Raw genomic sequence first — 18,303 nt, 5'->3', positions numbered from 1 at the left:
AAAGTAACCTTGAACGTTTGCTCGGTAGTTGTCAAATTCACTCAATATAGAGCCTGCATACAGTGGCGTCGCCAAGGGGGAAGGGGTTACCGTTCCCCAATGTTTTGTATTTTTTCACACTCTTTCTGACGCTGAGTTTTGTGGATTTAAAACCGCTAAGGGAAACAAGAAATATCTCAAAGGATGCAGCTCCAAAGGGCTTCGCCCTATGGTAAGGTGACCATATTTGCCTGAGTGGAATCAGGGACATTTATTGCGAGACTGATATGGGGGAGGGGTCTAAGGGGGTGTCCCCCTCCCCCTTTGGAAAATTTTCAAATGCCTAAGGTGCTTTAGATGTAAAATGGTGATACTTAGAAGCACTTTTTAAATCAATTTTATTTTCAAAAATGTAGCTTTTTCTTAGATGAAATTTACTTACTTTACGAAAGAGTGCTAGGCTAGATCGATCTAGCATATTCCACTTTACACTGGCCCACCTGAAATACTGGTTAGTTCCGTTCTGCGACTGCACACTTGACTAAATTTTGTTTTTACAATTATTTTACTAATGACGAGTTTAACGTTTTGACGAGTTAACGGATCTCGTCAATGCAGCAATTTTCTGCAAATTGACGAGTTACACACTTACTACCATCTCGACAAGATGACAAAAATCAGAAAATTGTCGTTTTGACGAGATAACGGATCTCGTCAATGCATCAATTTTCTGCAAATTAACGAGTTGCACACTTACTACCATCTCGACAAAATGACAAAAATCAGAAAATTGTTGCATTGACGAGATCCGTTATCTCGTCAAAACGTCAATTTTCTGATTTTTGTCATTTTGTCGAGATGGTAGTAAGTGTGCAACTCGTCAATTTGCAGAAAATTGATGCATTGACGAGATCCGTTATGTCGTCAAAACGTCAATTTTCTGAATTTTGTCACGTTACCATCTCGTCAACTCGTCAATTTGCAGATAATTGTCGTTTTGTCAAGTTGGTAACTCGTCAATGCAATGTCCCTTCTACGCTTCCGTACGTAGGCGTAGCAAAACATGTTGTAAGTTTCAGTCAAAATGCAAATTGTTTCTAAATACTGTGATATTCATTCTGCCATACACGTCATTCACGTGTGAATCATTTCGGAACACAATCCAGGGATCCAGGATAACCTTGTGAACATCAACTGAACGTAGCCTTCGCTTGTGAGTGCCGCGGAGACCGTTTATTTAAATTGCCAACCCGTTTCCACATTTGACAATACAGAGACAGTGGCGTTTTTTTGCGCTGCTGCTTGGGTTAAATTCTTTTTCAAGGCAATGTTCCCATGGAAGTGATTTTATTTTGGCCACCCAATTTCGCAGATAGAGAATTAGGTAAAAGGTAAAGAATAAAAATTGCATAAATACCATGGTAATATGCACATAGGCCCAGCAACATATTTAGTGTGCATTCAAGTTTTTTTTTTCTCAGTCAATAATTCCATTTGGGGGGGGGGGGCAAGTGGGGAGCGAGCATTTCAACTGGGGATCCCGCCCCCTGCCCCCCCCCCCCCCCCGCTGGCTACGCCACTGAATGATAGCTAGCTAGATGTATTTAAATGTTGAACCCAGTAGAACTGATTTTAAATTTGAGGATCCTCTCGCCCTTCATCACGCGCTTGAAATGTAAACGGTGGCGCCATTTAAACATTGTCAGCATATTGTCATCGTAAACCATTATCAGGAAAATCGCACCCCTCACCAATGATTTTGACCTTTTTCTTGTAACATTGTACCAATTTCAGGCTGGTTTTTACTCTTTTTTTCAAACCCTCGGAGAAAGATATGCAATGCTGAAAGCTTGTAATTTGCAAAACTGCCCACTTAACATGTGAAAGCTATTGTCCAACATAGCTGAGCTTCCCAGCTGTTGCACATAGAAATCGGCATATGCCGAATAAATGCAGTCCCACCAACCGGCAGTGGTATGCTTACATGCTTATGGGGGGGGGGGCGCACATCAAGTCCACCCTATAGCACATGTCGGCCCAGTCTCTATCCTGAAAACGTAAGCAAGCTGAATGAAATATTAACAATTATTTGAGTCGTTTGTATAGGTACAGCAGGCGCGTATCCAGGATTTTCAAACCCGGGGGGGGGGGGCGCGAATTACTATCTAAGCGGAGCGCCACCATCGGTTGGCGCGCAGCGTACAAGAAAATTTCTTGTTTTGAAACCCCCCAGATCACCGGAAACGGCACTTCTCGGGCTTGAAATGACCAACCAGATGTACACTTTTTGCCTGAGAACTCAAGTATTTCCTAATAGTTTTTTTTTTCCATCCATAACCTTTTTGAAGATTGTCAACCCGGCACACATTATGTTCGACCTGATCGCATCTCCTGTGGGTCTTTGCTTTTGTAGGTGATTCTACGTCGCGGCCCACAATACCCGTCAGCCCCATTTTTCAAGGTTTTAAGCCCCATATTTGTTCAGAATTTGAAAATTCACGTTTCTCGTGAATAAACTCACTTCAAAACATACCCACAATGTTGTACAAAATTTCATCTATGGGACAACCAATATAGAAAAAACTTCCTTCAACCCCTAACAGACCGGTCAAAATTGCACGAGTAGAGGGAAGTGTGATGTAGAATGTTGGTCAGAAATTTTCGAAAATTCTGACACAGTTAATTTATTGGTGTACAAATATTAAACCTCTTATAACGGCTATTATATAAAACTTGGTTGAAGGAAATGAAAAAATAGCAGATATTTCCGAAACCGAACACTACACACATAGGCGTAGGAGGCGCGGCGGCAGTGGCGGATCTAGGGGTATTGGTCAGGAGTGGCGAGAATGGTCTGAAGGGGCGCTTTCGACACTATCTAAGCGGAGCGCCACCACTGGTTTGCGCGTAGCGTACAGAAAATTTTTGAGTAAAGATACTCCCTAGATCGCCGGAAATGACCCTTTCCGGGCCTGGCTAATTTGCAGATAAACGAAGAATAAGGTGTCATCGCCAAATTACACCAACAAAATGTGACAAATGTCAATAAGTAGATGAGAGCGCAATAAAAAAGTCAATAATCTAGAATAAGTAAAAGTGGTAAAGAGCTGAAAAAGGCGCCAGCAGTCCATTTGAGTCCGTCAGGGGGGCATTCGCCCCCCTGACTATATGGACGCTCCGCTACTGCGCGGTGGGGGTGCAGGCCCTAATTCGCCATTACTAATGTAAAAGAGAGTTTTGACATAATTGGACCTCCATGCTTTTTATACATCTACATGTGACATGTCGTTGTTTACATTAGCATCCCGCGGTATACTGTGCAATTTTAACGGACCGTACGGTACATGATGGCATGCGATGTAATAACCGATGCTTGCTTATATGATATTGACATGAACACGTTGAACGCGCGCGAAGCTTGTGAAAATTTTTGGTTATTTTTTCAGGCAAGTCGGACAGTTTTGAGGCTTTTCATCCTGGAACGCCATTTTCATGCTCACTGATATGATGTGATATCTGCTGTTTGCGTTACAAATTCGAACAGGCGCGTAGCGAGGAATTTGCCAAGGGAGGGGCGAAGCCTGTGGGCAAATTATCTAAGCGTAGCGCCACCATGGGTTGGCGCGAAGCGTACAAGCAAATTTTGGCCGAAAATGTCTCCCAGATCACTGGAAATGACACTTCCAAGGCCTTGTAAGTTGCCTCTAAGCACTTTCTATTTTGAAATGACTTAGCGATATCATTTAAAAAAATGCTGAATGGGGGGGGGGCGGGTGGTCGCCCCCATCCCAAAATGCGTCATGTTCCCCGACGACACGGTCGAGTTCGAGACCAGCCACAGTTGGTTTCATAGCACAATTCTACACACGCGTTATGATAGACCATATTACAGTAACATTTTTCATACCTGAAAACCTGGTTTCATCCGCGTTTCTATCTTTTGATCGTCCTTGGCATCAACCTCTGACCCTATATAACGTTAACTATTGCACCTGATGGCAGATCACACCTATCTCATTGTTATCCTAGATCTGGTCTCATCAGTTGAAATCGTTTGAGCACATACCGCACCTACACGTTTGTACTGAGTTCATTCCGTTTCGCGTACTTTCCATACTCTGTCGTGGTTTTGCACACCAGGATATTCACAGAGGGAGTAGAAGCGCATCATAGGGGTGGGGGGGGGGGGAGGTGAGTCATTATTGGCATAACATTGTGTGAAGTCCTGTTTAATAGCTTATGCCTCTTAAAGCACTATTTCTCGTCTACAATTTTGATTTTCTGAGGGAGGACCCCACCCCCCCCCCACCACTACATGTGAGTGGGTTTCAAGGGCCCAACCCTTCCTTTTGAAATCCTCTATTTACTCCTAGGGAGAGCATGATATTACAAAGAACACCGGCACGTTCTTGCATTAAGTTCTTTGCACTTAAGTGTCATTATAAGTTACTCAAGACATTACGAGAAATGAAGGAATTCAAAGATGATTATTCTGTAACCAAAGAGTTTTACTTGCGATGTGACCAATATGCATCATTTGTACTCTTTCTTGTTCCAAAGAAAATGGATTACAAGAATTATGTCTGATTGCACTGATTATTGTTTAAAAAAAGAACTTAAGTGATAGATACAGTACAGTCAGTATATCAAAGAGAGTTGTCTCGTACTGATTTAAGGGGCGATTCCCCCCCCCCCCCCAAAAAAAAGAAAAAAATGTTTTTCAGGCTAACAAAATCCAGAATTTTTATCATGGTTAATTTTATACTCCAATCTTGAAAAGTGTTTTATTTTCATCACCAAGCAAGGCAAATCTAACAAATATTGGTTTTAAGATAATATTTATCTTTGGCTTTAAGGTAGACTTTTAAATGTGATGTTAATCCAGTACAGATTATATCACAAATAATTCCCTTGACAATCATGTTTCTACCTCACCCGGAGCCGTGCAACAAGAAATTACCCTTACAAGGGTGTATAACTGAAAAACATTGAACACTAAAACAGCCTCATAGGTTACTTGTATACATTTTTAAGTTCAATACTTTAAAGCTTGGCAAGCTACAGAAAAAAAAGTTTTGCACGTCCTAAGTGTGGTGTAACAAGGTAGGACAAGTTAATAACTGAGGTTTCTTTTTTTTAAGATGTCAAACAACCACCATTTGATATCGCAAGACTGTTCTGAAACAACCAATTTACATCAACATACAAGAAGTCCAACATACTTTGCATAAATTATTAAGCACAACTTTTCCTAGATAACTTACTCTCTGGCTGGAGAAATCATAGAAGAATGTTCAGATCATTGTGGTATGACCGGTTAAAACTTTCTTAAAAATCTGGATGAGAAGTGTAGTTATCATCTGCACATCGCTAACTTTCTACAAAATTCTTGGTGAGTAATCCACTATAACTGGCAAAAGATGTGATGAAAGATGAATTTGATTGTCACAGAAGATAATGGGGCGCAAATTGTGTGTTGAGACCCAAAGATGGGTCACCAAAAAACCAAAGAAAGTCTCAAAATTTCTTCCAAAAACTTAATTACCACATACTTTACATGCAAGTTTATTTTGTGGGTCGACTAAAGAAATGTTAAATGCGTTATATCTGCAGAGATTACAGAAAAGGCAATTTTATGGCTATGGTCACAATAACATTGAGAGTTGTTCCTTTAGCAGGATCAGCAGCACTAATTCTGTTGCTTTCTATACTTCTTCTTCCTCTTCCTCCTCGTCCTCTTCAAACTCTCCCTCCTCCTCTGCTGTTGCGTCCTGGTATTGTTGGTATTCAGACACCAAGTCATTCATGTTGCTCTCAGCTTCAGTGAATTCCATCTCGTCCATGCCTTCACCGGTGTACCAATGTAAGAAAGCCTTACGACGGAACATAGCAGTGAACTGCTCTGAGATGCGCTTGAACAGCTCTTGAATGGCTGTGCTGTTACCGATGAAGGTTGATGACATCTTGAGTCCACGTGGTGGAATGTCACAAACTGCGGTCTTGACATTGTTGGGGATCCATTCGACGAAGTAGCTGCTGTTCTTGTTCTGGACATTCAACATCTGCTCATCGACCTCCTTCATGGACATACGACCACGGAAGATGGCTGCGACGGTCAGGTAGCGACCATGACGAGGATCACAGGCTGCCATCATGTTCTTGGCGTCAAACATTTGTTGTGTCAGCTCTGGAACAGTGAGGGCCCGGTATTGTTGGCTACCACGACTGGTCAGAGGAGCAAACCCTGGCATGAAGAAGTGGAGACGTGGGAATGGTACCATGTTGACAGCAAGCTTTCTAAGATCAGCGTTCAACTGTCCAGGGAATCTCAGACAGGTAGTGACACCACTCATAGTAGCTGAGACAAGATGGTTGAGGTCACCATATGTTGGTGTGGTGAGTTTCAGGGTACGGAAGCAGATGTCATAGAGAGCTTCATTGTCAATACAAAAGCTTTCATCTGTGTTTTCAACAAGTTGGTGAACAGAAAGTGTGGCATTGTATGGCTCTACAACAGTGTCTGATACTTTTGGTGATGGTACAACACTGTATGTGTTCATGATACGATCTGGATATTCTTCACGAATCTTACTAATGAGGAGTGTACCCATACCTGACCCGGTGCCACCACCAAGAGAATGTGTCAACTGAAAACCTTGAAGACAATCACAGCCTTCAGCTTCTTTTCTCACTACATCAAGAACAGAGTCAATGAGCTCAGCACCTTCTGTGTAATGTCCCTTTGCCCAGTTGTTACCTGCTCCACTCTGTCCAAATACAAAGTTGTCTGGTCTGAAAATTTGACCAAATGGTCCAGACCTTACAGAGTCCATGGTACCTGGCTCCAGATCAACCAGGACAGCCCGAGGTACATACTTCCCTCCTGTGGCTTCATTGTAGTAGACGTTGATCCTCTCTAGTTGAAGATCAGAGTCACCGTGGTAGGTACCGGTAGGGTCAATGCCATGTTCATCAGAGATGACCTCCCAAAACTGTAAAGAAAACAATACCTACTGCATAACAATTCCTCCTAGATATATTTTTTTCCTTCTTATATTTCTTCTTTCATAAGACATACATACACAGATTTTGATGGTTTTCTTGGGGGGGGGGGGGGGAGGGTGGTTGTTTTACATGCACTATCTACGTTACAAAGGGACCAGACCAGAAAAGTATTCACTTAATTCTGGTTCCTCTACTTCCATCTCACATATATTATTTCTATATTCTATATTTACTGTATATGATACCATCTATTATTATCCAATATTGTTCAAAATGTAAAAAATGGAATGTAGCGAAAGAAGTTGGTTGAAATATACATACTTAAATTTGGCATTACCTCACAATTTAACATGAATAGCTAGTGTTGGTCTACTAAAACACATCAGAAAAAGATGAGCATCTTGTTTATCCAACCAGTCACAAGTTTCATGACCTAAAGGGCACACATACTTTATGGGCAAATACATTTGATTCTACATGGTACAACACAGAAAGCTTTTGTTCACAATTATTATTTATTGTGTTGCCAGTAACTGAAGTATATGAGTATGAAGGAAGTCATATGTACTCCAAACGATTTTTGGCAAGATACTGTAATATTAAGTGGGCTTTCTTTGTTAACTCAAGAGGAATCGATGTATAGAGATGACTGAGATATTCGTGTTTGATTAACGTGTGTTTGTTTATAGCGTGCTACTTAGTTTAGGCGGGAGAGGGCGCACACAACAATATGGTGAAACGATATAAGCAGCACTGTTTGACTATGAATAACACACATACTAATATTCGAAATTTCGATATGACATACCATACATACTATATCACACATGGGCATTGTTTAGACTATAGAATTAGGTAACGTCAAAAAACAGACACGGCTACCAAAAAAAAAAAAGCGGAAAAAAAACCCCATGTAGCCTATGTACACGTGAATATATGACTAATTTAGACCTAGGCTAGTACTAGTAGTATTGTAGTTTGTACTGTCTTAGTATAATGACCAAGCTTACGGCTAGCCTACTCCCCGCCTAGTTTGATTGGAGAGAAAATAGATGATTTGTATGACGGTCTTGCCCGAAAAAGAATTTCTTACCTTGGCACCAATCTGGTTACCACACTGGCCTGCTTGCATATGGACAATTTCACGCATTTTCTTGGTTGTCTTGATACTACGATGTAATAAAGAAGTTTAGTCAAATTGACTTTTATTCGGGTGGGACTGTTAGAAATGTGTGAGCGCAAAGGACTGTTCTATACTGTATACGTACTGTACTTAATCATATGAAGCATGGCAGCTCGTGTCGCAGACTGTTAGCACCAATCAAAATAGACCTCTGCAGAAAAGCTTTAGGGTTTCAGCCAATCACAGGCATTTCCTGGATATACAAAATGTCTGCTCCCCTACATGTAATTTAACCTATGCTGAATCCGGTTTCAGCGTGTATAGTGTGTCGTCGTCATAAAACATTAGTAATTGCCAACAAGGCAATACAACTAGGTGTGCCCGGTTACTTTGTGGAGACCAGGAATACTTCAGTAAGTAGATGTGGTCGGATTTACACAGTAAGTCGGCCTAAGTTAGTGCGTTACTTCACAATAAGTCCATGTGCCTTCAAGTTCCAGGTGGACACTGAGTGAAAGTAAACTGTAGTAGGCCCTTAGTACTAAACAAGGCCTAACAATTGGTAGGTTGAAGACTAACGATAGGTTATGTTTGAGATGTTGAAATGTAATGGTCTCCACCCGTGTAAACTCATTGAATTTGCACAGCCTAGGCCTACATCATACATGTTATAATATTCAAAGTGGCTATTCTTACGACTGTTTGTAAGAATAATTTCCGACTACTAATGCGCAGTTGTTATTTTAATGACAGGAGTATTATTTTTTACGACCAGGAGTAACAATAATTTCCGGTTAGGGTTAGTGTTAGGGTTAGGATTGGGGTTTAGGGTTAAAGTTAGGGTTAGGGTTACCCCTACTACATGCGCAGTTGCTTTATTTACTTTACTGCGCTCGAATTTGCCTTTGTCGTAAAAATATTTTATAAATAATTGTTACGACTAGTCGTAAGAATAGCCACGGCCTATAATATTCGTTGCAAATTTGTGATTGGCCATGCAGTGAATGACATTGTCTGCAAAATACATTTTTTACAGGTCGCACTAGATTATTCTCCCCCTGATAAAGTCTTCTCAAAATCTGTGGGCTTCTGTGGGATGCAATGTTTACTCCAAGAAGTGGAGATTTAGGCCTATGCCACATCCATGACTGATTCATCATATTCTCAACATTCTTTCCCCTGCTGATTGTTCTCGGAAGTTTCATTTCCTATGTGGGGCAATTGTTTCGAAGGATGAATTGGTTTTATGGCATTCAAGTCCAAATTGGACATCAGTTTTAAAGTTCCAGGTGCTAGACTTAATTGATTTCTTTCGTTTTGGAAATTGTTAGGTTATTATATAATCTGTTCTGGTGATGCAGAATTCATTCAGCAGGTGGTTCAATTCCATCAACAGATATCATACAGCCAAACTGTTTCCAAAAGAAATTCAAATATGTGGCACCATAATGAGAATTGTAATTTGTAACAAGAGGCATTACAGCCTACAGGAGTTTAAAGTGGCAAAGCTCTCATTGAATTTTCTCACATTGTCTACATAGGAATATTCTCTATAGGTGATAGTCTCGCTTTTTAGTGTCCATCACTCTAAACAGCAAGTGTGAATGGTAGGGGTAATCTTAAAGCAATCATGACTTCATTATAGACCATTAACTGGTGTTCCAATGAAAGACATTCCAGATGAGTTGTTAGCTTGGTGACTAACTTCAGATTATACAACAACGAAAAAGGAGAAAAGGAAACACTTTTGGATGGTGCCATCTCATAGTACTTTGGAACTACTGGATCAGATAACTGAAATATAAGGAGAAGAACAGCTTTTACCAAACTGGGTGAATTTCCACCACAAGGCATTTGTATGGAAATGTCCAAAGTAAGTGTGACTGAAATTGGATCCCACCGGGATCCTATGTAGGCCCACCAGCTTAAACAGGAAAGAAATTTTTATTACACGCTCAGGCATACTTTTCTCATCAGAAACTACAATGTTGTGCATATTGGTGAACTATGTTGGTATTGCTGAGCTTACAATGGATGTGTTTGAGCATCTCTTGTAAAGACAATGTGTTCATAAGCGCCATGTGATGACTAGATATAGACCCAGATTTTCCCTTGTAGTCCATTTGTGCTCAAACTTTGCAAACTCACCACCCCAGATAAAGTTATTATGAACAATGTGCATCTTGTATAATGTTCTCCATAATTTTCTCCCACTTATTACTTGCTATTCTATGTTACCCAGTTTTCCATTTCCATAATGGAAGTATTTTCGTCAATGAATCACGTATATCATCTGTCTAATTTTTGTCCAGTTTAGGGCTCTGTACCAACCCATAAGTTTTTAATGCTGAAACTGGAAACTGGAACAATGGTGGACACAGCATACGTAAGCCTGTGGAGGAACATGACCTCAAAAAATGCAGGTACTTTATGAATTGTTGGATTCAATTCCACACACTGTATAGTTTATGTTGTGTATAGTGAGTGAGTCTGTCATACTTATGTAGAAGGTGAGAATGATCTCACATAGACTGGTATATCAAGGCAGTGTCAAGTAAAAATATAAAAGTAAAAATATCACTTGGTTACTTATTAGAAAATGACAATATGTGATAAGGGAGTGGGTTGGGAACTGGGGGCAGCATAATAAACACATAAAAAGGAATCACTGTTCCTGTGGCTATGTAGAGGTCACTTGAGAATTTCTTTATATTCTTGTGAGAATAAGTAAAAAATTTTGCGCAATGCAGCGGAGGCCCTGTAAAGAAAGTAGGTATGAATTGAGAGGGTTTCAAGTAAATCACTTATTCTAGGTGGGGTTCCACTTAAAGCCAAAATTTTGACTAATCTCTGGGTGGATTATAAGATCAAGATACTAAGTGCCAAAATACACCGAAAAGTATGGACAAGTATTGTTATTCTATGGTAGCTGAAGCTGTAAACCAACACCTGTCAGGCAACTCTTTGTAGTGGTTTAGAGTGGGGTGGGCGGGGGGGGGGGACCTATCTGACTAGAACTGAGAGGTGTTGCCACCTAGTAGCATAAACACACAGTCTCCTTTGGGACAAAATGTCCTTGATGGGCTGAGCAAATCACAAAACAAAGATAAAATGTTAAAAAATAGCTCTAGACTGAAAAATAAAACACCAGAGTGAGAGATTTTGAGAATAGTATTTTACTATTCAGGTCAGTTTCAGGTCAGTTTCCTTTAGGGTAGAGTAACTCTATGTAAACAGTTTCAGTTATTGTCAATGTGATCACTAGTTGCCGTGAAATATAGCGCTTTCAGCGCTGTGAAAAAAAGTGGTTAGATATTACCAAATGTTGCATTTAAGCATGTACAGTACTGTTTTTAGAACTTGTCTAGTTTAGTATTCTATTTTTGAGTAGCACCTTATAGCCATATAATCATGGATTAACTATGAGGATATCCAGGATGTGTTTAATATAATCTCGCTCCCATAGATGTTATTTCACATAGGCCTACCCACAGGAAGAAAGCCAAAAAGATTCTCAACCTTTAGCCTTTTACCTACAGTAACTGCTGGGAGATTTGGTAACAACCAATCAATAATCCCAAAGTCCCAATCAACGTCAGGTCAATTGTCTGTCAGTAAGGGGACTGAGAATTACAAGAGCATCATCACTGCATGACAGCCTTTGACTGGTAAGCATCAAAGAATTGGAATTTGAACTTCAACCTCTTTAGTACGATCAGGCTTTCATTCTATTGCCCAATGCTACTACCATTGTGTATCTGGTATGCAATGTGTATTCCTTATGAGTTTGATGCCACTACTTCAATCAGATGATCCAAGGCAGTTAACAATTAACAGTACCTTGTGATGTCTGTTTTTAATCTATGAACCATTTCTTTTATCTTTCAGTCACAATTCAAGAATGAGCAAAATCCTAATGGTTTGCCACCTGTTGAAGACTTTACTTGTAACTTGTTGTACATAAGACATGTAAGTAGCTATGAATGGTCAATGATTTCTTAGCTCACAGTGTCACAGAGTCTCTTTAAATTTTAAGGGTCATTTACCTCTTATGGGATTAGGAGTTTGCAAATCCTTTTATCCAGTATGAGGTTTTCTAATTGTCATAAAGTAACCCTCTTTAAATTCTCAACGTGTGTTTGCCAAATTTAAACTTCGACCTTTCCAGCTTACTGCCCTAAAAGTTCAGTAAAACTGACACCGTTCTATGCAATGTTCATTTTGAGCTGAATAAAATTCGCAAGATTTCTTAACGAGTCTACAAACTTCAATCAAAATTTGCAAGCCCCGCCCAACAGATCGAGCGCCAATCAAATCTCTCTGTTTTGTTTACAACCGTTAGGCCTATATTACTTTCACTTTCATGGCTAACCTATGTTAGGTCTCTTGAATAGTATCTTTCTTTTGGTCTTACTGATGTAGCCTGCGAAATAGTGTCATTTCCTTCCATTGCAATGAATGAACAGACGTTTCCTCCGTGGAATTGGGTTAAAGAGGTGGACGATAGGAGTACATATATAGGTTACATTTGTGTAATGAGCATGCTATTATAGGCGGTCGCAGTGATTTTACGGTAAATCGTTCAAACCATAAGGGCCACAGAAAATAAATTTCTTTCTTTCAATTGCAACAGCATTTCTCCAGTAAACTCACCTGGTGGTCAGAGTGCATTTAGAATAAGAATTGAATCTGCTGCAGAAGTTTGTTTTTCGAAATTCATCAGCAAACAAGTTTTGAGAATTTAAGGGGTTTGTGTCTGTGGGAGAGGGAACTTTTAATCTCTGCCGCTTTTTCTCTCAAATCTCAGTGGGTGAAATTGGTGAATGTCACTGGGATCTCGTGGTTAAACTTTTATTAGGAATGTAGTGAAGCTTGTCTCCAGTAAAAGTTATGCAAATTTCAGGTCAGTTGCACTTCATCTCTCCGAGAGAGAGGATGTTTGTAGGTGTGATCAAAGGTTACATCTATCAAAGGACCTAATGGTAGAAAACCAGGTGTTATGAAGAGTTTGAGTCTGTAAGTAAAATTTGGTGATGACATCCCAGGATCTACTTTCAGTCAATATCTTCTGAAACTGAGTTGACATGGCGCTAGACTTGTTGCTCTTATGGGACTTTCCAAGTGTAAATGAGTAAGTGAATAGGAAAGTAGCATGTGGCTGAAATCTAATATTATATGGAAAACCGGATGGGGTGATGGATGGGTGGGGCGGGCAGGGGGTGCTGATGTGACAACGTACTTCACAGACCGTTCAAAAGGAAGTTTGTATTATAGTTCCGGTGATGAATGAATCGGAAATGGAACCTTGCTAAAAGGGATATTCCCTGTGGCAGGTCATGACAAATATTCCACAGTTAGTTGAAAACATCATCTTAATATCTCGCCCCTATGATTCAAGATTTGGTATTCAATGTAACCTATTTTGTTTGGGCTAAACCCCTCGATTCTTCCCTGTACGGAGTGAATCACAGTTGCGGCCTGTGATGTCATAGAACAGCAAATGGTCTTCAGATGCTTTTCTGTATTATAATCTCTTTTACTTTTCTCTGTAATTAAAATTTCATTAACAATTCAGACTTTTTTTGTAGAAATATTATTTCCTCTGTGACTGTTGGAGTTTAATATTATGAAGGAGAATATTATCAAGAAGAATATGCATTTTGGGCATATAGCATACAGACTGCTAAGTATATGAAAATGTAATATAGGCTAATTACCCAATGTCCCAAACCATTTCCACGCCAAATGCCCCAAAACTGAATAAGCAAAGTAAAAATAAAGAAACTCTTTAGTCAGCAATCTATCTTTACATTTTGTATAAGATACTTGAAATAATTTATTTGACATTAAAAACGATATGCAATGATTTGTGATGTCATATATATTAAATCAGCACATCGTATTGCTTTATATTTCGATGCATTCTTGGGGCTGCATGGTTTACAATTTTTACCTTGTTTCATTCTCAAAATATTATCAAGTTGATAAAAAACTGAAGTTTCGCTTCAAGTTTTACGTCATTATTGCACAACACTCTTCAAAATTAAAAATCACTTGTTTTTTACTTTATGCATATATATATATCATACAAATATGTTTCCTTTTCTCTCCAATAGGATATAATATTCATGAACAAACTCCTGATAAGATGAGTTATGAATTGATCAGAACATAAACCGTGTATCGAACTGAGAAGCAACTGTCAACGGTAGGAATACTGACAGATATATTGTAGATTATCAATACGCCTATTTATTACATGTGGATTTTGTTCAATGACAAGATATCATATCAAGATTAAGGGTACTGTTACAACTGAGAAATTATTCGCTTATCTAAATTCTTCTACTAATCTACTTCCTAAAGGTGACACCAATCCAATGACCACCTGCCTCCGTCATTTACATATATAAATATATATATAAATATATATATATATATGTAGTTATTGACAGGGATATGCATTACACTTCTTCTCCTTCCTCTTCCTCCTCCTCTTCAAACTCTCCCTCCTCATCTGCTGTTGCATCCTGGTATTGTTGGTATTCAGACACCAAGTCATTCATGTTGCTCTCAGCTTCAGTGAACTCCATCTCGTCCATGCCTTCACCGGTGTACCAATGCAAGAAAGCCTTACGACGGAACATAGCAGTGAACTGCTCTGAGATACGCTTGAACAGCTCTTGAATGGCTGTGCTGTTACCGATAAAAGTGGACGCCATTTTGAGTCCACGTGGTGGGATGTCACAAACAGCGGTCTTGACATTGTTGGGGATCCATTCCACGAAGTAACTGCTGTTCTTGTTCTGGATATTTAAAATCTGCTCATCAACTTCCTTCATGGACATACGACCACGGAAGATGGTGGCAACAGTCAAGTAGCGACCATGACGAGGATCGCAGGCTGCCATCATGTTCTTGGCGTCAAACATTTGTTGTGTCAGCTCTGGAACAGTGAGGGCCCGGTATTGTTGGCTACCACGACTGGTCAGAGGAGCAAACCCTGGCATGAAGAAGTGGAGACGTGGGAATGGTACCATGTTGACAGCAAGCTTTCTAAGATCAGCGTTCAACTGTCCAGGGAATCTAAGACAGGTAGTGACACCACTCATGGTAGCTGAGACAAGATGGTTGAGGTCACCATATGTTGGTGTGGTGAGTTTCAGGGTACGGAAGCAGATGTCATAGAGAGCTTCATTGTCAATACAATAGGTTTCATCTGTGTTTTCAACAAGTTGGTGAACAGAAAGTGTGGCATTGTATGGCTCTACAACTGTGTCTGATACTTTGGGTGATGGTACAACACTGAAGGTGTTCATCATGCGATCTGGGTATTCTTCACGAATCTTGCTTACAAGGAGGGTACCCATACCTGACCCGGTACCACCTCCAAGAGAATGTGTCAACTGAAAACCTTGAAGACAATCACAGCCTTCAGCTTCTTTTCTCACTACATCAAGAACAGAGTCAATGAGTTCAGCACCCTCTGTGTAATGTCCCTTTGCCCAGTTGTTACCTGCTCCACTCTGTCCAAATACAAAGTTGTCTGGTCTGAAAATTTGACCAAATGGTCCAGACCTTACAGAGTCCATGGTACCTGGCTCCAGATCAACCAGGACAGCCCGAGGTACATACTTCCCTCCTGTGGCTTCATTGTAGTAGACGTTGATCCTCTCCAGTTGAAGATCAGAGTCACCATGGTAGGTACCAGTGGGGTCAATGCCATGCTCATCACAAATCACCTCCCAAAACTGCAAAGACAAAGAATAGTCCACAGAATTATGAAAAGTCCACAGAATTATGAAAAGTTTGAAGAGGCTCAAAGTTGCAATGAATTGCAAAAAGCCCAGAACAGTGAGAAAACTACCAGCCTGCAACAGGAGTAGAACCCGGGCCTACCGCTTTATATGCGGCGACGTAACTTAGTATATAGGAATAACGGAAAAACTGTTAAACAACTATGCTGCATTTAGAGAAAGGCTGGATCTCGAGTGAGATACAATAATTATATTACTGTAGGTAAGTGATTGGAAGTAAAACAGCCAATGTTTGGTTTTTGCAGAGCTTTCGTGCAAAACTAGCTCTTCTTCAGGGCATGATCACCGAAAGTGACAAGGAGTAGGAGGAATTGAAACTACTTTATAGAGAAGATTGTCGGCATGGTTGTAAAGTCGAAGACTTACTGATTTCTGCTGAATTGAGCAGAAGTTTTAGAAATTCAGAGTATTTATATATATACATATATATATATATATATATATATATATATATATATATATATATATATATATATATACATATAATTGAAATTGTAGTGAGTTAGAAAATCCAGAACAGTGAAAAACTCCCAGCCTCCACCGGGATTCAAAGCCGGGCCTCCCACTTTATATGCGGACACCCTAACCACTAGGCTATGGATGCTGATTGCATGTCCAGAGGTTCGGAACCTGTAAGGAATGTTGTAATTCCACTGTAGGTGTTAGCCAACTGTATAGAACAATGCTAGTTCTGTTTTGGTGACATATTTTGCCTTACTCTAGAGATCAAACATGATGCTAACCAACTCCAAATCGTTTGTGAATATACATGTATTAATGACAGTGTGCTATAGAGCATACGACTTAGGGTTTCACTATCTTAGTAAAGAAATGCAAACAACAAGTTGAGGATATTGTTTGACAATTACAGCGTACTTATAACACGATAGCCATATATGTCTGGTAGGCGTCTATCTTGTTGCAGCTCTGCTCTATGTCGGGTGGTCAGATTGAAGTATACAGTAGGTGATAATTAGTTGAGACTAATGGAACACTAGTAGTTGTTACTCATAGTTTCACATGTGAAACTCTGAGTAACAATTACTAGTACTAGTACTACTAGTGTTCCACTAGTCTCACATATTTAATTGATAACTATATAGATCTAACTCTTTGTATGAATATGCCTAACAATGCTCCATTGGATGCCTATAAACTATTATTTCTTGTTGGTGGGAGGGACGGGGGAGGGGTGGAGACCCCCAGACTGGTAATAGGCTTCGATGACATCATGGCCCTTGTATAAAGGTTCGCATATGTTGCCCCTATATCCCTCGGGAAACCAGAATTTGGCCCTCCACATTTCATATCCTATGCCACTGTAACCATTTGCCTTTTCGATGTTGCAACAAAAAAGCAAACACCTAGTCCTCATGGCTCATGCGACACATTACATGTAAATTGTACAGTATGCAGTTCACAATTTCAACGTTATTTCTCTTAATTATATGAATTGGCAGGGTTAATTTTATGTTTCAGTTTTAATAGCAATGATCTCCATTTCGTCACGATAAAGTACAAACCAAAAGTTTAAAAAAAAAAAAAATAGTATAAGTTCTACAAAAGACTGAATATGGTCTTAAAAAAAACCCAACAAATTTAAATTTTAAAATGTATAAAGCATATCGACCCGTCTTAAATTGTCTTACCTTGGCACCAATCTGGTTACCGCATTGTCCAGCTTGCATATGTACGATTTCCCGCATTTTCACTGCTTTCAATATTCTTCAACTTGTTAGAAAAGTAGGCCTAGGCTATGTCTTATTCGATTGGTACTACCTCAGACCCGGTTTACAAGCAGCATTCGTTATGACAACGTGTGTTAGTTACAGTCGCTTTTACTGCAACGATTTCTGCCGTTAAGCAAGATTTAGTGCTCAAAGTTCAAATTCTTCTAGATCAACAAATAACACAATAGAAGTAACTAAGAAAATCTTTGAACAATTCGCCTGCTTGGTAACCAATGACCAACGGTTCCAGAGTAACCATAGCGGTTAAATAAATAAATGGCAGCAAATCTGTTTGGTAGTTACCATGGAATGATGTCGCAAGTATTTGCATGTATAATCAGCGCATGTATGGCGTGCATATGGCAAGCCGTTTTAACATTTACCTCTCTATTCTACTTAAAGCAGCATTTTGCGTCCTCGACTATGATATTTCTCAACCTCACTGACTCCACTATGCCATAACGACATACATAACTAGCTTATCTATTTATATTTTACTTCAAATGGTGGCATAAAAGTCGAAAAATTGCAACTTTCAACTGTGTTGTTCTCCAAGATATTTTCCGTTGGGAACCCAATAAACCTCGCCCATAATATGAATATTTAAACACTACGAACGTCATTGACAGATATGTAATATAACACCACG

At 39.7% G+C, this 18,303-nt stretch overlaps 2 protein-coding genes and 1 long non-coding RNA gene across 4 annotated transcripts; 1 reads left to right on the top strand and 2 right to left on the bottom strand.

The window, feature by feature from the left end:
• Positions 1–4,466: 4,466 nt before the first annotated feature.
• LOC139965759 (tubulin beta-4B chain-like) lies at positions 4,467–8,245 on the bottom strand. Its single transcript, XM_071968444.1, has 2 exons — positions 8,078–8,245; positions 4,467–6,971 (listed from the first exon to the last, which is right to left on the bottom strand). The coding sequence occupies exons 1-2, from the start codon at positions 8,132–8,134 to the stop codon at positions 5,685–5,687; spliced, it is 1,344 nt and encodes a 447-aa protein (XP_071824545.1). The 5' UTR covers positions 8,135–8,245; the 3' UTR covers positions 4,467–5,684.
• Positions 8,246–8,380: 135 nt separating this feature from the next.
• On the top strand, positions 8,381–13,768 carry LOC139965762 (uncharacterized). 2 transcript variants are annotated; one of them, XR_011792379.1, is made up of 4 exons: positions 8,381–9,980; positions 10,425–10,530; positions 11,647–11,775; positions 11,996–13,768. It is a non-coding gene; the product is annotated as an uncharacterized lncRNA (long non-coding RNA). The 2 variants fall into 2 exon arrangements; XR_011792378.1 differs by having other exon boundaries at positions 10,420–10,530.
• Positions 13,769–13,906: 138 nt separating this feature from the next.
• LOC139965761 (tubulin beta-4B chain-like) lies at positions 13,907–17,991 on the bottom strand. Its single transcript, XM_071968446.1, has 2 exons — positions 17,574–17,991; positions 13,907–15,858 (listed from the first exon to the last, which is right to left on the bottom strand). Exons 1-2 carry the CDS (start codon positions 17,628–17,630, stop codon positions 14,572–14,574), a joined length of 1,344 nt encoding a protein of 447 aa, XP_071824547.1. The 5' UTR covers positions 17,631–17,991; the 3' UTR covers positions 13,907–14,571.
• Between the last annotated feature and the right edge of the window lie 312 nt (positions 17,992–18,303).

The sequence above is a fragment of the Apostichopus japonicus genome, chromosome 3 (genome assembly GCF_037975245.1).
Source record: "Apostichopus japonicus isolate 1M-3 chromosome 3, ASM3797524v1, whole genome shotgun sequence".
Taxonomy (NCBI): domain Eukaryota; kingdom Metazoa; phylum Echinodermata; class Holothuroidea; order Aspidochirotida; family Stichopodidae; genus Apostichopus; species Apostichopus japonicus.
This window is presented reverse-complemented; position numbering and strand designations above follow the sequence as displayed.